The 25,250-nt window shown below is 38.1% G+C and overlaps 5 protein-coding genes across 5 annotated transcripts; 3 read left to right on the top strand and 2 right to left on the bottom strand.

Moving 5' to 3' along the window:
* The first annotated feature begins 1,621 nt into the window (after positions 1–1,621).
* LOC119998208 (transcription factor TCP21-like) lies at positions 1,622–3,520 on the top strand. Its single transcript, XM_038845467.1, has one exon. The coding sequence runs from the start codon at positions 1,807–1,809 to the stop codon at positions 2,569–2,571; it is 765 nt and encodes a 254-aa protein (XP_038701395.1). The 5' UTR covers positions 1,622–1,806; the 3' UTR covers positions 2,572–3,520.
* A 3,230-nt stretch (positions 3,521–6,750) lies between these two features.
* On the top strand, positions 6,751–9,981 carry LOC119998209 (probable prefoldin subunit 5). Its single transcript, XM_038845468.1, has 4 exons — positions 6,751–7,033; positions 7,144–7,247; positions 7,345–7,422; positions 9,571–9,981. The coding sequence occupies exons 1-4, from the start codon at positions 6,826–6,828 to the stop codon at positions 9,652–9,654; spliced, it is 474 nt and encodes a 157-aa protein (XP_038701396.1). The 5' UTR covers positions 6,751–6,825; the 3' UTR covers positions 9,655–9,981.
* An 879-nt stretch (positions 9,982–10,860) lies between these two features.
* On the bottom strand, positions 10,861–14,112 carry LOC119998207 (polyubiquitin-like). The gene is made up of 2 exons (XM_038845466.1): positions 13,998–14,112; positions 10,861–12,445 (listed from the first exon to the last, which is right to left on the bottom strand). Exon 2 carries the CDS (start codon positions 12,443–12,445, stop codon positions 11,072–11,074), a length of 1,374 nt encoding a protein of 457 aa, XP_038701394.1. The 5' UTR covers positions 13,998–14,112; the 3' UTR covers positions 10,861–11,071.
* A 1,783-nt stretch (positions 14,113–15,895) lies between these two features.
* On the top strand, positions 15,896–19,444 carry LOC119998227 (FAD synthetase 2, chloroplastic-like). The gene is made up of 5 exons (XM_038845491.1): positions 15,896–16,302; positions 17,013–17,065; positions 17,702–17,837; positions 18,419–18,597; positions 18,719–19,444. The coding sequence occupies exons 1-5, from the start codon at positions 16,031–16,033 to the stop codon at positions 19,228–19,230; spliced, it is 1,152 nt and encodes a 383-aa protein (XP_038701419.1). The 5' UTR covers positions 15,896–16,030; the 3' UTR covers positions 19,231–19,444.
* Positions 19,445–20,732: 1,288 nt separating this feature from the next.
* LOC119998228 (putative GEM-like protein 8) lies at positions 20,733–22,628 on the bottom strand. The gene is made up of 4 exons (XM_038845492.1): positions 22,432–22,628; positions 22,260–22,340; positions 21,642–21,916; positions 20,733–21,114 (listed from the first exon to the last, which is right to left on the bottom strand). Exons 1-4 carry the CDS (start codon positions 22,559–22,561, stop codon positions 20,902–20,904), a joined length of 699 nt encoding a protein of 232 aa, XP_038701420.1. The 5' UTR covers positions 22,562–22,628; the 3' UTR covers positions 20,733–20,901.
* Between the last annotated feature and the right edge of the window lie 2,622 nt (positions 22,629–25,250).

Here is a 25,250-nt window from a genome sequence, read left to right as displayed (position 1 = left end):
TCATTCATAATCGAAGTTGTCCATCAACTGTCTGGAGAGTTATCCCCCTGTTTGCCTCATGTAGCTGTTGTCCCATCCGGATGGCTTCCCCGCCCATCCAAACGCATTTACCTCTGCCAACGTTCTTCCGTCTTTTACACCAACTTTTTGATCAAAAGTAAACATTATAAACCCTAGTTTTTTTAGTTTAGTGGGGACTACGGGAAGGAAAACACAAATACAAATAGGACGTACATGCTACAAGTGTAGATGAGAGATGGTTAGGGATACGATCTATAACACTCTCAAAGTTACGGTAATTTTGGGAGGCATGATTACACCATACTCACACTGCTAAGTAGCTGTCCGGACAGATGTAGTCTTTTAGTATAAATAGAAGTGTTTTCTAGGGATGTAATTAAATTCCTATTGTTTTGTTATCTCTAAATATGGGTTAGAGAGGTGGCCATACCTAGTGAGAAAGAGCAAGGTGGGGAAATTTTATGGTGTATCTCTTAGTGTAATTGGGTTCTAGGGAGTGAGACTGTGAGAGATTCCAAGATGTAGAGTGTTAGAGAATAGGTTTTGGACTGAGGCTTATGATAATCTCCTGAGCTCTTGGCTATTCTTGGATAAACACCAATGTTTTTTTCTCTCCAATTTGGAGTTTTCCATATAAATTGTTTGTGTTGTGATTGTGTTGCTACTCTCAATTCCTATTTCACTTTTATTATTGATATTGTCGTGGGGGGATGCCGTGGTAATTTTTCAACACTCTTTGTAGCACAAAAAACTCATTCAGAATTGAAGCTATCCATCAACTATTCAGACAGCTACTCGAGCTGTCAGGACAATTATGTCTCTGTCTACCTCCTGCAGGTGCTATCCGCACCAGCTCTCCGGACAACTTCTTTGCCCGTCTGAACGAATTTACCTATGTCAAGATTCTTCCGTCTTTTACACCAACTTTTTGATCAAAACTCAACATTATAAACCCTATATTTTTTTTAGTTTAGTGGGAAATAAGGGAAGGAAAACACAAATACAAATAGGACATACATGTTACGAGTGCAAGTTTAGATATAAGTTATATGTCCGAAATCTAGATCTAAACACAAATCTTTTGTTTGGTTTAAAATTAAGTCCGGGTCCAAACACATAAATCTTGTTCGAGTTACTTGTGCAGATCGTAACTTAAATTATATTATTGTCTGATTTTCTTGTCTAGATTTAAACCAACCCGAATTTAATCAATTAAATATATCTGAAATTCAATCCATATCAAGGTTCGGACATATAAATATTTCATAAATGTTCTCTGACCCAAAATCCATCCGAAATTGAATTTTTGTCACCCCTCATTACTCCTTTAAAAAATGAGAACCTCATCCAATATGTAGATAAGCACTGCGACGTGGCCAGCGATGAATGGGTAATGAAGTTACCGCACGTAGCTAAACTCAAGGGGTACGGAAATGAATGAAGCCCCACTCTGACAACACCCACCCAGATTCCTCCAGACATAAAAGGCGCGTGGCTTTCGCGAGTGGGGAAAAAATAACACACATATGTCCGCTAAAGAGAGAAAGGCAGAGGGGTGGGGCGTGAGCTGGGGAAATAGTATGTGGGGTCCATCAACCATGTGCCCTCCCTCCTGTCTCCACCAGCTCCTGCCTCTCAATGATTAGCTCTCTGTTCCCTCTTCTTCCCCCCAAAAACCCTCATTTTCTCTCTCTAAACTCCTTCACTCACAAACCATAATCCCCCACACTTTCTCTCTCTACGGATTCTGCTTCACTTACGATTCCACCGTTGCTTCGCTTGATCATGTCAAATACAGAGGGAGCCACTAACGGAGTATCAAATGGCGCTACAATTGACCCGCTAAGGCAGCAGCAGCCGCAGGGGAACGGCGTTCTAGCAGTGAAGAAGCCGCCGTCTAAGGACCGGCACAGCAAGGTAGACGGACGTGGACGGAGAATCAGGATGCCGATTATTTGTGCGGCCAGAGTGTTTCAGCTCACACGCGAGCTAGGTCACAAGTCCGATGGTCAGACCATCGAGTGGCTGCTCCGCCAGGCTGAGCCCTCAATTATCGCCGCAACTGGGACTGGTACTACACCGGCTAGTTTCTCCACGGTTTCCGTGTCTGTTCGAGGGGGAAACTCCACTACCTTGACTTCCTCCACTTCGTCAAATCTTTCTTCTCTCGATCACAAGCCTTTGCTTGGTCCGCCTTTTATACTCGGCAAGCGAATTAGCACCGAGGATGATAACGGCAAGGACGATGGTGGTGGTATGACGGTGGGGCCCATTGTGGGTTCGCTAGCACAGACGACTGCTGTTCCGACGGGAGGTTTTTGGGCGTTGCAGCCGCGGGCGGACTTTTGGGGCTTTGCTGCTGGACCGCCGGAGATGGTTTCTCAACAGCAGACCTTATTTATGCAGCAACAGCAGGCGGCGGTTGCGGCAGCCATGGGGGAGGCATCGGCAGCGAGGGTGGGAAATTACCTTCCGGGACATCTCAATTTATTGGCTTCGTTGTCAGGTGGACCGGGTAGTTCTGGTCGGAGAGAGGATGATGCCCGTTGATATTTGGTATTGAAGACTGAACGTTGTGGTGGTGGTTGGTATATATATGAATGTGGTTATGTGTATCCTTCTTATTGTTCTTTGTGTGTGAAGATGGGAAATAATTGTAGTGGATTTTAGGGTTAGAAGTTTAGGATTTGGGGTAATTTGGGAACTTTTAAGCATGAATTAATGCATTCAATTAGGGTTTGTTAGTGATCAATGGGAGATTAACTAGCATTTTGAAGTTCAAATTGTTTAGGTTTTGAGGAGCTTTTGTTGGAAGAGAATTGGAGCAAAGAACTAGGTTTGAAGATTGAAAATCTCGGTACGATTGAGAGGGTTTTGTGGAATTTGGGGTTTTGTTTGAATTCCGTGATTGCCTTTGTTTGTTCTGGTTGGAAAACAGCAAATGGTGCTAATTCCACCTGTTGCAGTCTGAAATTTGACTGCCAGTGTGCAAGAATTAGGTAATTGTTGTTGCTTCAAGGAAACAATGAACGAATTCTGAAGGTTTTAAAGGGACAATGGATCCTTTATTTGTTGCAGAATTTGTTCTAATTCGGTGTGTAATCCCAGTCATTGTGTCGGAATATTTTCCTCTGTGGCTGGCAGGGATTGTTTTATTGGCTGCAATTTGGATTACTATGGAAGGTTTGCATAATTCATGATTGGCTGTGGAAATATGAAATTGTCTTGGTTCCATCTCTTCCAATTTCACAGCATTTGTTTTGGACTGGTGATCTCAAATAGAGACATGGTGTGTGAGAAATGAAAGGCTCTGGTGCCTCTCTGTAATACCTCTGTTTTGGAAAAATTCTTCAGTATTTTAGTCATTTCTTCTCAGATTCATCTGTGTGAAAATAATGTATTGCATATATGTAGGTGGATTGTTTGTGGGTGCCTGTGTTTGTGAATAAAAAAAACCCATTTCTTTATCTTGAATGGTATTTTCTTGCTCATTCCCTCCTGTTTGTTTCTGCCATTACCTTGACTCTATGTAAATATGAACTTATTCTTCCCCTAATAATGTCAATCTGCCTTGCTTTGTTTGAGTTTCTTATGCTTTTGGACGATCTTTTCTGTCGTCTATAACAACAAAAGCCGAAGGATTAAAGTATTTCTCTATGCTTTAGATGTTCTCTGCATTATAGCTTCTGTCACCAGTCTCCAGAATGTAGAAATTTTGATTAATATTGAACTTGGTATTGCTGGTAACTGCAGCTATCAGTATTACAGATGGGGGTGGACTTTCAACTTTCAAGTACTGATTTATGTTGAAGACTTCATTTATCAGCACTGGTGCATGGAAGCAAGAAACTTAGTGGTCTTTCAGAGTACACATGTTTCTTGACTGGTTTAGTTATGGCATGTTTGAAAGTATTTTCTTACCCGTTTATGAAGGAGGGAGAAGAGGGTTGGTAATTTGATGTTTTCTTCTCTTTTTAAAGATGAACCACCCATGAGTTGGCCCACCCCTAGACCCATTTGTGCATTAAGAGTGGTAAAACTCTGTTCGGTCTGGATGACCGAATTTGTTCGATCCAGAATAAATTAAGTTTGGACATAAGTTATATGTTCGAAATCTGAGTTTAAATACAAAATTTTGTCCGATTTAAAATCAAATCCAGGTCTAAAAACAATGGTTTACTTATCCAGACCCTAACCCGAATTAGATTATTATCATATTTGTTGTTTAGGTAAGCGTAGTGGTTAGTCCCTAGATTCTTTAGGGGGGTGTCCTCTAATAATATAGGATGAACCTTATTTGCATCTCATCATTTATTAAGTACACCCTCAAAACTTAAAAAACCTAATCTATCAGCACCCCCACTGACCTTACTACTCTTAGCCCCAAATCCTTCTCTCCTTCTTCACCTACCTTCCCCAAATCCTTCTCTCCCTCCTCAATTCTTATGCCAAAGAGCTCACCAATGGAGATCATGAAGGAGAGTGGAAGCACGGACAGGGTTAAGAGGAAACCTTTCAAGACTCTATTTCTAAGAGAGTAGAGAGAGGGACAGGGTGATGGTGGTGGGGGTGGAGGTGGGGGTGGGGGTGGATATGGTACTAGAAATGATGAGAAAGCACCCAAATCTCGAAAAAACAATGGGGTTTTGATGGGCTTAAGAAATGAAAGAATATCGATTTAGAAGATGAAACAACTCCTTTGCCTCTCAACTATGAAAGATCAGATGGAGATGCTTATCCAAATTCCTACAAACTTGTATCAAGACCTATTGGCGAGGGACCCGACAAGAAGTAAATCAAGAGGAAGTTGCTATCAGCTTCGTCGCAACACCATATTCAGACTAATTTGGTGTCAGCTTCCACCAGCAGATATTGATTTGTGTTCTGTGTTGATTTGTGTCTTGTGATTTCAGAGAGAAGGAGATAAGAGTGAGAGAGGTTTTGGACCAAGATGAATTAGGATTTAGGGCTCTAAGGGTATAGATTGTGTTTTGTAGAAAAAACACAAAATGTGATGAACTCATAATTGTTATATTTTTAGGTGGAGTTTATTTAGAATGGGTGTACTCAATAAATAATGAGGTGCAAATAGGTTCATCTAATATAATCCTCATGTTGTTTTCCTTGATGTTCAAAATTGCAAATGCACAAGTTGTAAGGATCCAATAGTTGGTGGATCCACATGTTAATTGCAATGTAGGAAAGTGAGGGATCTCTAATGATGTAACCTGATTGCAGCATTTAGCCACATGAAATTGCAAAGAGGTTGATCCTTTTACATTTTCACTAGTTGGGTTGGGCCCTTGTTAGTTGGCCTTGCAGTGGAAAGGTCCAAAATTAGCAGCCCACAAATAATGAACTAGCGCACTGCCGCACTAAGAGTGATAAGAACTAGCCTACAAATATTGAAGTCCAATGAACCTTTCTTAATTGGACATCTTAATTCTTAGATGATTTGGTTCATTCATACTAAAGACCCCTCCCCCACCTAACCCTAAAAAATGAAGCTAACAACAGAAATTGAGAGTTATGTGGACCTTGTTACATGTCCATATATGGAGCCATAAGTTTGATTAAGCCGAGTCGAGCTTAAGGGTGTTCGTGTTTGTTTATTAAATTTTTTTAATGAGTTTGATCTCGAGCGAGCCTTTAATGAGCTTCAAAATTGTTGTTCGACTCAAGCTTCATCAAGTAAACGAGCTTAAGTTTTGTTCATGAACAAGTTATGAGTTTTGTTGATAAGACATTAACGAGCATGTTTACAACCTCATTCGCGAGTTGGGTAATGAGTTGGTTCTTGAACAATACAACAAACACTTACACAAACGTTAAAACAAAATAAAAACTTAAATGAGATTGTTTGTGAACTATAAACGAGCTAACTTGCGAGTATCTTAACAAGTTTGTTCGCGTGAGCCGAACAACTTCATGTTCGAGTTTGGCTTGTTAACAATATGATCTTAGAAAAATTGGTCGACCTCGATTTATTAAACTAATCGAACGAGCTCTTAACGAGAGCCAAGTCGAGCTTGATTCGTTTACAACCCTAAATTGGAGTTATAATTCCCAAGTATAATAACAACAATAATAAACTTGTTGGTTAACTCTAATTTATTCTATTTTATATTTGGAAAATGTTTGGTATCCCAAAATGTAACCTCAAAAGACCCCATTAATGTGGAGTATTGCATCCTTATTAATGTGGAGTATTGGATGTTAAGTGAGTCTTACATGTGTTTATAATAAATTGTTATTTAACATCATAAGTGATATATGGATCCCAGTAAAAAGCATCACAATCATATCCCAGTAGTGGATGTGTTACTTCTCTGGTTCAATCACAAGATTTTGTGGACCCCTACACTTACATCAATCAAGGGATAATATCCACTATTGGGATAACTGAGATGTTTTTTATTGGAGTCCTTAGCGTTTTTTATTTAACATATAGATCTGGGGTCACATTTTGGGATGTAATATTAGGGTATTGGGACATTCGTTGCATTGTGTATGGGACTAAAAGTAGAGAAACCAATCGCCGAGAGGTGGTTTGATTGACAATTGACTAATGAAAAGTGATTCGATTGACAATCGATTGAATTAGATATATTTGTGTTCAAAATGCGAATATTTCCGGAAACATATTTCCCAATGGGCCCAATGGGCCTCATATAACCCGATATACAAAAAAACCTGATTCATCTTTGAGTGGTAAAAGTAAAACAAGAGGAGAAAGTGAGAACCTAGAAAGTAGTAGAGTTTAATAAGACCGTTTACTCGCGAGCTAGAAAGAGAAGATCAATAATGGCGTCGCCGTCGAGAGGAGGGATTACTCAGGTCGCGGCACGATCGGAGATGGAGAAGATGAGCCTGGAGCAACTGAAAGCACTCAAAGAGCAGGTTGATCTGGAAGTGAATCTCCTCCAAGACAGCCTCAACAACATTCGCACCGCCATCAATCGCCTCGACATCGCCTCCTCCGCCCTCAACGATCTCTCGCTTCGCCCTAAAGGTTCTTATGTCAATCATTCATCCCTACTGCTTTCTCTGGCTATCGATTGAAGAATAAACAACTAAAATGATCTGTTTCCCTTTATTGGTGTATGTTTTTTGGAAGTATAGGGAAGAAAATGCTTGTGCCTCTCACTGCCTCGCTCTATGTACCGGGAACGCTTGACGAGGAGGAGAAAGTCCTGGTTGATATTGGCACTGGTTACTTCGTTGAGGTAGTTGATCGAGATTATTATTCACTAACATTTTCATTCGAGGCGTTGATGCTTATCCCGTGTTGAATTTCTTTTTTCTGTTCTGTGTTTGTATCAGAAAACCATGGCCGAGGGCAAGGATTATTGTTCGCGTAAGATCCTCTTGCTTAAGTCTAATTTTGACCAACTTCTTGAGGTATGTTCTGACAATTTCTTGTAAAATGTACTTAATTAATCTGCCAAGCTGAGGATATTTGATAAGTTTATCCTATCCATGGTTAGATTGGATGTTGTTAATCATTAGTAGTAAAACAAATTACATGGTGTGGGCTGTATGTGCGCCTAACTGAATACAAATGAAGGAAAAATCCAATGCGTAAAAAAGTTGTGAATTGTTGCAAATTGACTGTTAATATACCCTAGTAAAATATTTTTCTATCATATACTGTCTTTTTGTAAGGTCTGTAGTCCTGCAACTGAGGTTTATGCTGTTATGAAGATTAATGACTAGCGTGCCCTTTGGAATCATTCTGGTAATTATTATGATTCGTAGTCTAAAATCTAGGATGGCTGCTTCAAGTTGTTCATTTCTAGACTGCTAGACTTCCTGGTCTGAAGTCTCGTGATTGATGTCATCTGGATAGATATTGTGCATTGGCGGGAGAATTTCAGTGCATTCGAACTATCTACTTCTATTTGTTCATCTTCTAGACTGCCTTTATGTCTGAAGGTTCTCGATTCTCTTTATAAAACCTCCATTCAACTTGTAGAATTGTCAGGATTGCCCCAATCAACCTTGAAACCACTAGGTGCACTTGGGAGCATGGGTAAATATACACCACTCTGTTTTATTGAAACCTACTTGTAAGGAGATGCCTCTTAAGTATTTCATCAAGTAATCACTACATTCTCGTAAGAGCTTTTAGACAGACTAACAGTTTTTTAATCAGTTCATTTTTATTCGTCTGTATAGTGTTTCTGCTACCCTTTCGTAGAAGAGAAGGAAATCCTTAGTAACTTTAAATCTGAACATTTAAGTTGTTCTAAGGTTAATCAACTCAAGTGCATAAGGCTCACGTATGGGAGGTGGGGTCAGGGAAGGGCAATATATACACAGCCATAGCCCTGCATTAGGGAGAGATTGTTTCCAGGTTTTGTTGGTTGTGGTGAAGAACTGTACATCCAGGCTGTTAGTTTGTCCTTACCTTCTTGCCTGTAGTAAAATACTTTTTCTTTCAAAAGGTCATGGAAACCCCAACTAAAAGTGCTACTATTGAGAAGTACCACTCGCTTTAGTGGTGTACGTCTCACCACCTTGGGCCATGGCCCATGAGGTGCAACCCCCTCCCTTCCCTCTGTAGATGATGTCTTTAGACAAAACGTATTGTTACATTTGAGATATGTAGAATGTGACTCGAATCTGCTCAGTATTAAGTTTATCAGCGAACATTGTGGAGGATGTGAAAGTTTGGAAACTGCATGATGTTCTCCTTGTTGCCTGGAAGTTTCGTATAGGTGTCTCTTTAGCTCATTTCTCCATCGGTGAGAGTATGGCTATTGGAAGATGATGGAGCAGCTGAGAGGATGCTTTTTGAGTCTAAAAGTTTCAAATTATGATTGAAGATAAAGTACTTCAATCATTAATTTATATTTGTGTTGATTATTTCAAAGCATATTTCTTGGATTGATAGTTTTGTTATGGTTTTAAATTTGGTATTCTCATATGGAGTGGGATTTGGAGGATTTAATCCACCTTTACACCGGCATTTAGAAATATAAAAATAAGGATGCTTCATATACAGAAGGTTAGCTGCCCCTTTCTAGTACCTGGAGGAGAAGTAGATGATTAAAAACTTAGGGTACCTATTTAGGTTTGCTTTAGGGGATGAGAGATCAAAGAATGGTGGTGGGCTGAAAATAACGTGGCTTGGAAGTGAATGCAGTTATGCCAAATTCCATCAGTTTTTGACATCATAGAAAAACCAAACTATGGGTCTGTCGCCTGCAGGATTTAGAAAGTATAGGAAATGGAGAAGGGGGCAGCTGCCTCGCTTTTATTACAGAAGACTTGTAATATTTTTCTGAGAGAAAAATTTGTATTCCAACTCCAAATAGCGAGTAGGATACATGTTTGTGTCTGCTGCCTTGCTTTGTGGACTACTTTGTTATAAAGTAAATCGTTCTAACTTTAATTTAGGGATCTATGATGCATTTCCTCACTTAGGGTGTTTATTTCGGAGCTGAAGCTTGTGTACATATTAATCTAGTAATAATTTTTTTTGCATTTATGGTCCATCTGCCTCCATATTCTCTTAACAACATAATTGTCAAATTCAAAATGCAGCTTGCATCAAAAAAGAAGAGTGTTGCCGATGAAGCTGGTGCAATCTTGCAGGCCAAATTGAAGCAGTTAGCCCCAACAACATAGGATTTCCTGGATCTCTTTTAAAGCTCATCAAATATCTTTTTTCATCAGAGTGTAAATGGCCAAACTTTTGCCGGTGATATTAGTTTTCTCCCTCGTTCGGTTTCTTATTCTATCCTTTCTGTCAAGGGTGGGAGGAAATATGATTTTCCCCAATGATTAGACATTAACTGAAGAATTTAGATAGGTTAGTATTTGGCATGCTGTTCCATCACAGAAGTTGCCAAGGGTGTGCTTGCATTTCTGGTGTTAATTCAGTTATATATATTTCCTTGGGGAGGTTTGTCACCTCTAATTTTTATGAAATGTATTTGCAGCAATGTTTTGTTTTGTCTGGACCTAATAGTTTAGCCCACTTATCTCATCTCTTCGATTTAAGTTCAGTCTATAACCAATTGAGAATATCCAAGAAATAAGAATTCATACATATCGAATGAAATGATACTTGATGAGTCAACAATATAAATAGGGAGGGATAGAGCTCCAATTTCTAATTCTAATTTTTTGAAAATAACATATTAGAATTTAGGCATTAGTGTTTAGAGATTAATTTTTAGGATTTATGATTTAGATTTTTTTTACCAAAATCCTTAATCACACACTTTAATTCTGCTGCCTCTCACCTCTTCTCTCCTTGTCTGATGCCTCGTTTATCCTTTTTTTTTAGCTTATCATATGTATTTATCATTTTTTAAAGGATTTTAAGAAGTTTTGCCTACGATAAAAAAAGATTGTTAAGCTTATCATGTATTCCTCCTCTTTTTTTTTAATTTTTTTTTAAGCTTTATCATGTATTTATCATTTTTTTAAAAGAATTTTTAAGCTTTACCCCTATCTTTTTTTAATGAATTTTTAATTTTTATCTTGTATTTATTCTTTTTAAAAAGAAAAATCCCAGCTAACTCCACTCGGTTGCGCACCTAACACCTCTTGCGTTTGACGAATCATGCGCCTTTCGCTTTAACAAATAACACTGAGGTGTACATCAGGACGGAACCCGGGTAACTGTCCAGATCGGGCCTCACCCAACGTTTTTTTAAGTGTCTTAACCTGACCAATAACCCTAACTCTGCTAACAGCCCACGGTTTGGGTAATTTATTTTCATTCCAATAATTTTGAGCTGCTCTCAACAACATTCGTTCCTGTACCACTTCATTTTATTAGAGATAACAGAACTGTGTGTTTATATAAATTGAAGCTTAATGCAATTACCAAATGGTTCAAGAGAACATGAAAATAAAACTATATAATAGCTGCATATAACCATCTGAAAAGAACAAGACAAGCTGCTTATAAAAACTCCAACAAGCCATCACACAATGGCGACCCAACACAGAACAAGTACTAAAATAAAGCCAGGCATAAGTGCATAACGAGAACAAAAACCATCTTAGAAACCTCAGAGAACTATTATTCAACTTAGAAACCACCACGGAGGCGGAGAACGAGATGCAGGGTCGATTCCTTCTGTATATTGTAATCTGCAAGAGTACGCCCATCCTCCAGTTGCTTCCCAGCAAAAATCAACCTCTGCTGGTCTGGCGGAATCCCCTCTTTGTCCTGGATCTTGGTTTTCACATTATCAATTGTATCTGAACTCTCCACCTCCAGCGTGATGGTTTTCCCAGTCAAGGTCTTCACGAAAATTTGCATCCCACCACGCAGCCTCAACACCAAGTGTAGAGTAGACTCCTTCTGAATATTATAATCGGCCAGAGTCCTTCCATCCTCAAGCTGTTTGCCAGCAAATATCAATCTCTGCTGGTCTGGTGGGATTCCCTCCTTGTCCTGGATCTTTGCCTTCACATTGTCAATGGTATCCGAACTCTCGACCTCAAGGGTGATGGTCTTTCCAGTAAGGGTCTTGACAAAGATTTGCATACCACCACGAAGACGGAGTACTAGGTGAAGGGTCGACTCCTTCTGGATGTTGTAGTCAGCTAAGGTGCGACCATCCTCAAGTTGCTTTCCAGCAAAGATCAACCTTTGCTGGTCTGGTGGGATACCCTCCTTGTCCTGGATCTTTGCCTTGACATTATCAATGGTATCTGAACTTTCCACCTCCAAGGTGATGGTTTTCCCTGTAAGAGTCTTCACAAAAATTTGCATACCACCACGCAGGCGAAGGACCAAGTGCAGCGTGGACTCTTTCTGGATGTTGTAGTCGGCAAGAGTCCTCCCATCCTCGAGCTGTTTGCCTGCAAAGATCAACCTTTGTTGGTCTGGAGGAATGCCCTCCTTATCCTGGATCTTGGCCTTGACATTGTCAATGGTATCGGAACTTTCCACCTCCAAGGTGATGGTTTTTCCGGTGAGTGTCTTGACAAAAATTTGCATACCACCGCGAAGGCGAAGAACCAAGTGAAGAGTGGACTCCTTCTGGATGTTGTAGTCAGCGAGGGTCCTTCCATCTTCAAGCTGTTTCCCAGCAAAAATCAACCTCTGCTGGTCTGGGGGGATACCCTCCTTGTCCTGGATCTTGGCCTTGACGTTGTCAATAGTATCCGAACTTTCAACTTCCAATGTAATGGTTTTCCCAGTAAGTGTTTTCACAAAAATCTGCATTCCACCACGCAGACGAAGCACCAAATGGAGAGTGGACTCTTTCTGAATATTGTAATCTGCAAGGGTCCTGCCATCTTCAAGTTGTTTGCCGGCAAAGATAAGTCTTTGCTGATCTGGAGGGATGCCCTCCTTGTCCTGGATCTTGGTTTTGACATTGTCAATTGTATCTGAGCTTTCTACCTCAAGAGTGATTGTCTTGCCAGTGAGGGTTTTCACAAAGATCTGCATCTGTTCAAAACCAAGCACTAACAAAAATCAGAAAAAAGCATCTTGCAAATCCACATCGACCACAATGGCATCAATAAATTCCAAACAAAATATAAGAACATTCAAACGAACAAAAACAGGAAAAAAAATTCAATATCCAATAATTTGTTACAGTTAACCAAGCATTAGTTTCTTATTTTCCCCAAGAAATGGCACAAAGAGAATATCTCATTCAATAAATGAGATACACCATTTTATGATAACTCTAATAGAAAAGAAATGCAAGAGACATACCAGGCATTTACAAACACAGTCAACTAAAATCAACAACATTCGCAAAGACCAGTAAAAATAGCATTTGCAACATTTAAAGTTAATGTTCTGTGAATTATTACAATAAAAAGCACTCATATTTCCAAAAACCCATCACCCACAACAGGCACTACACCAGTAAGCAGAATACCCTTCTATAATTTACCACACAATAAATTAGCATCACACCCCAAAAACTAACACCATCAACTGTTCCACACAGACATCAACAAGTTACACAGTCATCACGAACCAAAAAGACTAGATAGGCTGATAGCAATTAGTGCCAAATCAAAACATATTGAAACTGAAATGTATATGAAGATTATTTAATAAAAGAGAGCTACATGAAAAAGTACGTTTTCAATTGCTGTTTCAGGGACAGCACTTAACAAAAATTGGAAAAAGCACTTTCAAGATGGGTTTGTTCACGTAAAGAGAAATTTATGCATTAAATTTTCATTGCAAGGATCAAATACATAGAAAGAATCAACTGATATAGTGAACTGCCCAGAATCAATAAAAACATCGTCAACAGACAAGGATATCCATATGCATATGTTCCCCCAACATCTAACCCCAAATTATAGATAGATAACAATAAATACATAAAATAGATTCAGTCACAAATTGATCGATTCAAAATTTACAATTCCCTAGATCCGTGACTAAAAAAGATGATAGCAACACATCAAGACGATAAAAAAAAATTGCACGGAAAGAAAAAAACAAACTAGACAGAAAAAGATATCTAAATCCATATGTTCTCCAACATCTAACTCCAAATCATAACCACACAGAGATATAACAATAAATGCATAAAATAGATTAAGTCACAAATTGATTGATTCAAATTTACAATCGCGATGATAGCAGAAATATTAAGACGATAAAAAAAAATAAAAACCCCTAAATTGCACGGAGAGAAAACCGTATGCATATGTTCTTAGAAATCTAACCCCAAATTATAAACCGCACATATCAATAAATCCACAAAATAGATTCAGTCACAAATTGATCGATTCAAAATTTACAATCACTAGATCCGCGACTAAAAAAGATGAAAGCAACACATAAAGATAATAAGAAAACTAAATTGCACGGAAAGAAGAAACAATTCTAGCAAAACAGATCTAGAAAAGTATGATCAAAACTGTAAGAAAGAGATCGGAAAAACACAATCAAACCGTTTACACACGTAGATCAGAAAGGCCGAAAGGAACTGCGAGTAAGAAGATATCGGAAGAACAATTGGGCGTACCTTGCGAGAGATTTCTAGTCGCTTCAATCGGTTTGGATCGGAAAGATTGTGAGTTGTGAGTACTTAGGGCTCAAGGTCTTGATTTATAATGCAATGACCGTCTTAAGATATTTATGGAGGCAACCAATGAAATACCACCACGTATTAATTTGACGTGGTCTTAACTCCTTCATGATTACGCATGCGATTGCTCAATAAATATTTTTAATATTCTTTTTTGAAAAATTATAAAATAATATTTTGAAATAAAAACAAAAATCCGCAACTGTGCGGTTCGGACCGTCTTTTGGACCAAAGTCTAGGATCCATTTGGTAGCGGTTGGTGGTAGGGGTGACAAAATTCAATCCGTTTATTCATAGTCGACAATGCACGCTCAACACCAATAACAACTGACAAGATCAATGCCAACGTCAAAAGAAAATATACCAAATGATACATTTTTATTTCTTACAGTTTCAACTATTTCTCTAACAACGTCACCAATCCCTTTTTTTTTGTTAAGTATCGTAGAAGTCCATGTACTTATCAAAAAGAGCCATTAAGTATCTGTGCTTTTTTTTTTGGATCAAATTAACCCCTCGACTTCAAGAAATGGTCTATGTTTGCCCTCCAACAATTTGTTGTTAAAAAACTATGATGTGGACTATATTTTTTTATATGTATTTTATTTTGTTAAAAATTATTAATACATGTATTTCCAAACATGGCATGTTATAAATCAAATTTAAAAAACAAAAGGAAAATCAAAACCCCTTAATTGAATTCAACACAGAAACATCTCAAGGAAGCTTTGAGATGAAATGATGGAGATAATCGAAGGGTGTGATGGAGCGTAGTCTCCAACTAAGATTGGCCATGATCCGCAGCTCCATCCTTTGAATGGTTATGGGTTCGAACACGAATTTGGGTTCAAATAATTGCAGGTCTGATAAAAGGGCCACTTGAGGCTCCTTCATTTTGGCCGCAACAATGTTAGGGATCTCAATAATAACCATCTCATAAGTATCCTAACAATGTGTTGCATGTATTCATTGAGTATGCCGAGATCATAACAAATGATCAATTGAAAACCACATCCAATCAATGCATGTCATACACTGTTAGAATGCTTTTGAGATGATTATTATTGAGATCTTTATTATTTTTGTTTTGGCCGCTAAAGACGAGCACGTCATTGATAGCAGTTGAAACGACCATCTATATGCCTGCTGCTCAGAAAAAAAATATAATTATTGGGAGAGAATGAGAGGAGAGGAAATTGAGATTCAATATCATGGCGAGGAGCTGAGGATAGTCACGATAGGGTCATATACAGAGATCTGTGATGGAGGCCATTCCATTGCTGTTGACTTCATCTTCAAAGATAGATTTGAGATATGTGATGAGTCGATTTGTTCACTACGCTTCGAACTTGAGTGGACCGAAGATTTGCCGCCCTTCCTCATCAGCAGCCATGCTTATTGACCCCTCCGAGAGGGAAAGGAAGAGAACAAAGAAGGATTGTGTCTGATTTTTTTATTTTTCTTTTTAAACCATGTTGCCTTTTACACATAATTTTATTTTTTTGTCAAATTTAATGTCATGTCATATATTAAGGTCTACATCAACATGTTTTTAACAGAAGTTTGGATCAATACTGCCATGTTATTTATGTTATGACGAAAAAGTGGTCTGAGAACTTCTTTGAAACATTTCTTAAAGTCGAGGGATATGAGAACTCAATTCACCCTTTTTGATAAGTATATGAGTTTCTACAATACTTATCCTATAAAAAATTAAAACCTCAAAGAAGTGTCATTTTGTAAAAAAAATTTAAACTATAGAGGGTGAGTTTGCGACAGATCAAAAGTATAGGGGTTTGGATGTATATTTCCCAAATAACATTGTTGTGTTTCAGTCAAAAACAGAATTCTACCACAACTACTACAGCCATAGCTATGGAGGAGCAAAGAACACGTTGAAGTCACCAAAAACTACAAATTGGGAAGCGAAACAAGGGGAGATTGAAGAGATAAGAGTGCGGAACTTGATAATGTTGGCGGGCGGTGGCTCTCGTCTATCCCATCGCTTCCTAGAGTGTAGTTATCATCAGCATCAGTACCACTACCTTGGATTCGAATTCGGATTAGGGTTTTGCAGCTCCAAAATCGTTAAGCTTTCCTCCTCTTTCATGGTGAAAGCTCCCTCAGTTACGATTACTGGTGAAAATCACCACCATCATCGATCACAGCAGAGAATGGTTTCTTCTTCGAGTTTACAGTCCAAATCACCCGAAGATACTCCTATTCTCTCTGATTGTTTCAGGTTCTCTTCAATTTTATTTTTTCCGTTTGGAAATTTTCAGCCAAAGAATGCATGATACTGATTATTCCTAATCCCGCAAATATGAATAAGCTTAAATTATGAAGCTTTTTTTGTGGTGATTTTCGGAGTGTTATGGAATGGGTTCAAGAAACTTTCTTTTTATTTGAAATCCAAAAGTAATGGTAAAGAGTTCGTTTCTGGGATTTAATTCTGTTCATGTTAGTAGTTCAGGGAAAACTTTTTTTGGTTATAATAGACTACTGCTGGGACAACTTTTATTTTATGTATGAGGCTTGGAGCTGTCATTGTTGAGTCTCTATAGAGAAACATAAATCAACATAATGCATCTCTTTAAATTATTTTGATGCTCACACCATTAGTTCTTTGGATGCTCATGAGTCATGAATAGTAAAATTTTGAAAATCTTATTGCAGTTGTAGCTCTCATATCATGTGTCTTTGAATGCTACGATTGTGAACACTGAGGAATTAATTTTAAAATAAAAAAAACGAAAAATCTTCTGTTAATATGCCTGTTCTGAGATTCGTTGTTTATTTTACTTTGCATGTGTGATAGAACATTGAATTTGTTTCTTATTCCTCCGTATTTTGGGAACATTATACTTCTATGTATCGCCACTATGATCTGTTAGATATCTTTCCAATATATCCATCATTTTTCAATTTCTTGTTTCTTTTCTTTTTGCCAAGCCAACGAGAAGATGATCATGAAGTTCCTTCTGAAGGATTGTCCTCAGTGGCAGGTATGTTGTTTCTATTATTGTTATAATTTGTTTTTCTATATGTACCCCTTCTCTTTGTTATGGTGAAACAAATATATTTGGTGGATTTTTGGTGATGTTCTCATAAACTCATGTAGCCGACCCCAAATTTTTGGGATAAAGGTTCAGTTGATGATGATGACCCCTTCTCTTTGTTATTTCTGGTTTTATTTTGTTACATGTGGAGGTTGTCCCTAAATTTAGAGCAATGGTGACTATCAGCTTCTAGATGTTTTAGCTTTCAGTCAAGGAGAACGTAATACGAGCTCCGGAGTTTGAGAAATATTTTTCTAAATTCTAATTTGAATAGTTCTTAATGTTTCACCTACTGAGCTCCAAATGCCTGCTTGTATATTTAGCTACCATAAGATATTGGTTAATTTGCTTATAGTAATTCATTAATTGATATATGCCTTGTTTGTAAAGTGGAACTGAAGAAAGGTTGTTACTTTCAATTTCATTATGATGTCATGGGCAGGACGCCTTCTCTCCTGTTGTTTGTGCTTGCTTGTGTTGTTGTCCTTAATTTGTGTAAGAAACGTGCATACGCATATGCCTTTTTTTTATATGTAGGGATCTAAAACTTGTAAATTGGACTTCTGGTCACCATTCTACCAGGAGGGATAGTAGCATTAGGAAAATTTGATGCCCTTCACATTGGTCATCGAGAACTAGCCATTCAAGCATCAAAGGTTGGAGTTCCATATCTTCTATCATTTGTTGGAATGGCAGAAGTTCTTGGTTGGGAGCCCAGGTATGGAAAATGCTCTTTATTTAATAATTTGGCATTCAATTTACAGCTAGATTTAATGTGTCATAATTATATGATGTAATAAGCATCACGTCCCATGATTTTGTAGTTGGATGTTAGCAGTTTGTGAGAATACGTTTTTATTATGCATCGTGGCTGGTAAAAAGAATAAATGGTTAGCTGCATTTGAAGCTTAGGACAATATGTATTCAACTTTATCACTCATATTTTCATGTTCTTCTTCAAGCTTACATGTTCAATTCCTGGGAACATCCTCTCCACATATTATGTGGGGGTAACGTCTACGTACATATTGTCTGTCCCTGACCCCCACCCACTGTGGAAGCCTTGTGCACGGGAGTTGTTTGTCTTTTGCATGGATCTATTATGTAAAATCATTGTGAAGGTCTGACCATGGTATCAAGTAGATTAACCATCCCCCTCAAACAAAAAAGAAGAAGAAGGCTTTCACCAGGAGTTTTTCTTTTTCTTTTTCTTTTTTCTAATTCATCTATTGCTGATACACAAGGTTTTTATGCTGCTTTATATACATATTCCATTCACATGTTAATTTCTATGAACAGAGCTCCTATAGTAGCCAAATGTGATAGGAAGCGAGTCCTTTCCTCTTGGGCCCCATACTGTGGTAATAACGTAGCCCCAGAGGAGTTCCAAATTGAATTTTCTAGTGTTCGACATCTCACTCCACGGCAATTTGTTGAGAAGTTGTCAAAGGAGCTTGAAGTATGTGGTGTCGTGGCAGGTAAATGGCTTCAATTCACTTTTAGCCTTTCCGGGTTAAATTTTTTTTTAAAAGATTTTGAATGTAGATGATGAATCCTTATTATGTTGAAGTAGAAGTATTATTGGTGTGACTGTTACAGGTGAAAACTACCGTTTTGGATACAAAGCTGCTGGCAATGCATCAGAACTTGTTAGGCTGTGTGAGGAGTATGGTATGGAAGCTTACATTATAAATTCAGTCATGGACAAAAATCAAGACCTGAGAAGCATGAACTTAGGTGATCTAAAAGAGAGAGGACAAGTCTCATCTACCCGTGTTCGCCATGCTCTAGGCAGCGGTGATATGAAGTATGTGTCAGAACTCTTAGGTCGTCCCCATCGTATCGTATTGGCAGCGAATGACCATTATCAATTTAGGACTTACAGTGATCAGAGTGTATTGGCTTCAAAACGTTCTTTATTAAATCTACCTCCACGGGATGGGTTTTATGAGGACTGTTCTCTTTTATTAGGTGATGAGAAGTCAGTACCTTGTAGAGTGTGCATCTGTGAGACACATATTCATTTAGAAGCGGCTGACAAAGATATTTTTTATAATTATAATATTCAGGATGCTCGGTTGTTGGGTATTGAATTTGGCTATAGGAATTGACTGTGCCTACCTTCATATTAGTTTATTTTGGTATGTCGGGGATTAGAATTTTCATCATTGTTTCATCACAGCAAAAAGAATATATTGCTGCATGACAGGAATTTTTGTATTTATTTTAGATATTACTATACTTGGATATTGTACATATATGAATGACAGCTCTTTTTATTAGTTAATTCAAAAATATGAACATCATATTGATTTGAGAAGGTTTTGTTTGAAAATGGGAGTATGTGCCATTTTCACAGGTGTATAGGTTGGTCTGCATTGTATTGCTTTGGTTTCCCTTTCAATTAAGTTCTTACTCTCTGCGTATCAGTGATCATTCGCTTGTTAAGGCTACCGCAGTTTTATCGAGCACTTGCATGGAGCTTTAGTAGCGAGGTTGCTAGCGACCGAACATTTTCATAAAGTTGCAGGTAATTCTGGCTAAATCCTCTCTGTTGTTATCTGTTCAGCTTATTAAATGTACAAGCATTCTTTGACAAATCTAGTCCTCTCAGAGTTGTTGATATAAAGAACAGTTCTTTTGTACTCTGCTTTCATATGCATCCACTCCATTGGCACCATAGGCAATTGTGCATTGCTTCTGATGGCATGTGAAATAGTCATTGATTATAAACCCACATGTAAGACTCACTTTAACATCTAACATTTCACATTAATTAGGGTTTTTTAGGGTCATATTTTGAGAGTCTCGAGCTATAATTTACACCTCATTTCTATTTATTTTTACAAATGAAAGTTGGGTCATATATTAGTTGACACATAAGCGATTTCTAACGTCGAAATACTTTAAGGGCTAACACAACCCAATATGCAAAGTTCAGGGGCTTATTTACCCTAAAAAAAGAAACATGGACTTGTTTAGCAAACCTCAAAACTATTTTAAGAGCTTATAATGGTTGCTGATTCACTAAATTAAGGCTGCTAATTTTCTAGACTAGAAAATTTCCTACAAAGAAAGGAGAAGCATTCTTGGAAGAAACTAGCCAATTGATCAAATAAAACAGACTGCAACGTTGGAATAAGGTCCTTGCAGACCTTTGTGCCATTCTATTCAACCTTTTATCTTCATCCCAAGGTTCCCTAAAAATATGATGTTACCAGACTTACTAAAATTATGTTCTTCTGTTCGGCTTAATTTTACGTTCAGTTAGGAGAGGTAATTGATAGGTTGTGTGGAGCATGATCAGGGGCCACATGAGCTTGGGGATGCGGGGTTGTGACATGTCCCTATAAACCCATTGTATCTTCTTCTTGATAATAGTATAAACAGCGGCGACTCTCGTGAATAAAACTTATATTGGGTGAACCACGTTAAAATCTTGTGTTGCCCTTGTTATTTGTTCTTAAATTTTCTGTTATTCGCTGTCAGCCGGGAAGGTTGATTCGCAAGAAGGATTACACTATAACAAATGTGCAATGATTGAGTGTAGAAAAATGTATACATATTTGTATTAACAAAAATTGAATACACTCCAACCTCTCTTTCAAGTATGTACAAATTAGGAAAGCAAACATTTTTTATTTTTTTTTTGAAACGGGGGTTTGGGGAGGGGTAGGGTTCAAACTCACGACCTAATGGATGGGTGATCCCTTACATGAATTGTGATTGTCGTTCAACCAACGGCTCACTTGCAAGAAAACAAACATATTTCTAAATCACTTTCAATCGACTCTTTTTTGATAATTGACTTGTAAATCAACTTGGCTTCTGGAGATAGCTTGCTGAAGATGCTTAAATGTTTTCTTATAGTTCAAGAAACCCATCAACCAGAAGTCGAAATCGTCCACAGTAACTACTTCTATGTACTTTTGTGATGGATTCTTCATGTTCTCACTCTGGTTGATTCCTTTGATCTTTGCAACCGGAATCACGACCTACAAGAAAGAACAAACGGGTCTTACAATGTCAGTGAGTGAGGAAGCCGCGAGCGATTCTAGAAATGTTTTGCTCTACGAACAAATGGATCGGATCGAATTGAAAAATGGAAAGATTTGTACAAGTTATATACCTTTCGTCACCACTTTCTGAAAAATCGTTAGTTCTGAATATGTTAGATACATGTGACTCGATTGGTAAAATAGTATCTCTCCAAAAAAAAGCATGTTCTTTGTAATGTACAAAGAAAATATTATGTTGCGAATGAACAAGATATTGAAGAATTGTCCATACATAAAATCATAAATTTTGATACGGGCCTTTTTTCACATAAAAATTGAATCTTTTGTTACAATAGAAGTAGAAGTGACGTAAATTCTTCAAGAATTGAAATTTGCTTTATAAAAAGAAGATATCAATGAACCTATATGAAATAGTTTAACGGGATTCGGCCATTGTCTTGATCAAGACAAAAGAAAAAGATATACAGAGATATGAGAGAAATGTAATGTAATGTTCTGGTTACCTTGTAATGGAGTCGGATAGATTCTCCGTTCGGAGTAGAGAATTTGATTAATCTCTCACTAGAGAAGGCAATCTTGTCTGTGGAGATAAAGAGGAGGCCTGCAATAGGACCTGCTGTTGTTGATAAATAGCATTGTGAAGCCTTCAACAGTTTCTCACCATCTTTGACATTGAATAACTTTCTGAAAATCTTCTTCATGCCTCCTACTTGGAGAATTCTAGCACCCAAACTCAGCTTTCCTTTTACTGTTTCTGTTATCTTTGGTGCCAGTCTCACTGCAAGTTTCAAAACATCTGAAATTAGCTCAAACCCCTTCATTTGCGCTGATCGTATGATGTATATTTGAAAAATACAGTCCAAACACAATGAAGATATTGTCCGCTCTGAACCTCGGATCCACACAGATTTGCTCCTCATGGGCCTGTCACCCTTGGTTCTCATGCCCATGAAAACGTGTCTTTAGTGTGTGAGAGTTGAGTTTTTCTTATAAACCAAACCACTCGGTTGGCTGGGTTATACCAGTTCGATGTGAAATTTTTAGTCTTCGACAAAGTTCTATTTATCAAATAACTTCAATGCCTTTTAAACACTCAATCTATTACTGCATAATTATTTTACCATGCTCTCGGACTCCAGCTGCAAAACTTTCTGCTTTCTTCCCTAGTTCATTTACACTTCTAAGCAGATAATCAATTTTTCCTGCAACATCAAAACTATATCGTTAGCGATCGCTCACATCGACAACGCCACAGACCCCAGAGAGAGAGAGAGGAGAGAGAGGGAGACTTACTATGTTTGAATGTGGAAGAACCATCAAGTCCAGGCAAGTAGCCTCTGCAGCTGGGTGACTTAACAACTTGGTATGTTGTTTCTGTGGTTACTGGAATTCCAATCACATGCTCCTCAACCAGATTCTTCATTTCTGCTAATCAACGGCAGGACTTGACTAAAAGAAATTGCTCAAGAATTTTCTCGACTGGAGACGTACGGTTGCTGTTGTTGGTTATGAAACCATGGATTCTGCAGAAGTATTTAAAGTGATGAATGGAGTAGGTAGGTGAATCTTAGCTTTTTGTTTCATGGGTCATCTACTGCCTACTAGCAAAGGAAAAAGGAATAGAGATAAGATTCATAAAGATGTATTTTTTTCAAAAGGAAAGGATAGGGTAAGAAAAGACCGAGTCTTCTTTTTGTAGAAATCTCTTGACACATTAGAGGAAAAGTATTGGATTCTGGTATTGATCCTGTTGTTCGTATTTCCAGTTCTTTAATGGCCGAAATGCGGAAAAGAATGTATTGATTAGTTGAGAGTTGAGATGGCTTTTCGATCATACAATCCTAATGAGCATGGTGATATCCTTTTTTCTTTTCTTTTCTTATAATTGCCATGGGAGGATATGGTATTGAAGCTTTTGAGCTGGAAATATATATATCCTTCTGATGCCAGCAACCTTTTTGAAACCAGCATAAGAAAAGGAAAGAGTCATCAACAGTTTTTAGTGATGCCTGGTAGTATAGTATCTCATCCCCTCGGAGATTACATCAAATTACTATTAAAACAAACACCACCTCCCTACCGATTCGCTGTGGATACATCGGACTCACACAACTTTGTTTCTCTGGACTGTACTTGAGCTCTCACTTAACTTAACGCTATTTGAGTCCAGAAAATGCCCTTTTGATTGAGAGAAGTTTGAGCATTTTTTTTATAAACCACGTCGATTGGAGAGATTAAGAGAAGTTTGAAATCACATTGCTTCATATGTGGAATTATAAGTCTGACATTCTCTTGCACTTGCTCCGATACCATATTAGGAATCTCAACTCATTCAAATCAACAAATATTATCCTCCCACACGGCTTTATTTTTTTTACTGTCTCACTTAACGGTACTTGAGCTTTTTACAATATTCACATCATAAGAAAATGCAGATATGCATATGCTTTTCTGGATTACAATCATTTTTGAAGAATTTCTTTTCTTTTCTTTTTTTCTTTATAATGACGAGGTGTGGGTGAATTGGCAAACAGCAGGACATGCAAATTGCTTTACCTCTCTTAATTTGTTGATGCTGCCTCCTGCCATATGCCCTAATACAAAAGAAACCTGAAAATGCATGTTGACGACGATCATGGAGTTTGCTTAGTCTGTGAGGTTTGTGGAAAAGTGCATTGCCACATCAATTAAAGCCACATCAGCTCCATTTCCCACGTCCAAGTTTTTTATATTTTAAAGAGAGAGATTGTAAAGTTTATGATGAGGTCCAAATAGTGTTTCCCCGAGATGGGAGAGCCTCCAATTTTTAGCTATAATTTTAGGATTTAGGGAACCACAAGGCAATAGCCTCGTTGGTTATACCGTCGGTCCTATGGTTTAAAGGTGCCAAGGTCAATCATTGGAACCGTGGTGGATACTCCCTTGGGGTTTATGGGTTCTCATATTGGGTTGAGTTGACAAATTGCATTACGACGTTTGAGGTTGACTTATGCCACTACTTCCCTGAAGAAGGGAGGTTAAGAACTCCATTCTGGATCTTGGCCCAATCTTATTCCCGCATTGGTTTCGACTCAGACTTAAGCGCCCGTCATCGTGGTGTGGGCTGTGGCAATCAGGCTCAGGTTTGGATCCAACCCAGGGGCCACAAAGTGATTGTTGAACCGGTGGTTTCTCGGTGTCAAAAACTTTTTTTGGATTTAAGGTTTTGAATTTTCTTTTAAAATTCAATATATTCCAACATTAAAAACACTGAAATACTCAAAAACACATTTTTAATTTATGATTCTTTGAGAGAGAATTGTAGTTACAATTGTCACAAAGAATTGGAACTCCCAAAGTCCCCACTTTTGTGGGCCACGTACCCAAGTCTCATCTGTGTCCAGGGATGTAAAGTGGGCCAGCCAGGCACGGCACACACGGGACCCAAAGCTTGGGACGGGCCAGCCCTTCCCATATGTCTGGTAGACCAGCCAGTGAAACACAAAAGCGTAGGCTCGACCCTCTATAGCCCAATCTTCTGGCCTAGATAAAGTGAAAATTGGCCCAATGACCGGGACCTAGAATTATTGGTGGGTCTTAGACTCTTAAAGCCTTGAGTTTGGAAATAGGCCCAGGCCAGAAAAAGCTCATTAGGCCCTAGGCTATCGTGATGCGTTTAGCCTTGGTTTTGACAAACACGTCCAATATTTGGGCCTAGAAATTTCTTGACCAGGGAGCAGGGACAATGAAAAAGGCCCAATCCAGGACCCTTTTTGGTGGGTCTTAAACTTTAATAGAAAGCTTATGGGCTTGAGTTTGAAAATAAATTTGGGCCAAGACAAAGCCCGACCGCAGGTAATGTCAAAAAAAATTGGGATTTTTGGAGGCCGGTACACTAGATTATACTTAATTGTAAAAAAATACAATCACTAAAATATCCTTTTAAAAAAGTACACTGGGGATCATCTTTTACCAAAATAACCTCAATTTTGATTTTCTCTCTCCACGAATTGTGATACAATAGTGATACTTTTAAATAGAAGATCCAATTTAGTGTTCAATTTATATTTTTGACTCATAAAATGATGATATAAATGTTAGAATGTAAATTTGATAGCATTACATGTCTTTCT

The sequence above is a fragment of the Tripterygium wilfordii genome, chromosome 5 (genome assembly GCF_013401445.1).
Source record: "Tripterygium wilfordii isolate XIE 37 chromosome 5, ASM1340144v1, whole genome shotgun sequence".
NCBI lineage: Eukaryota > Viridiplantae > Streptophyta > Magnoliopsida > Celastrales > Celastraceae > Tripterygium > Tripterygium wilfordii.
This window is presented reverse-complemented; position numbering and strand designations above follow the sequence as displayed.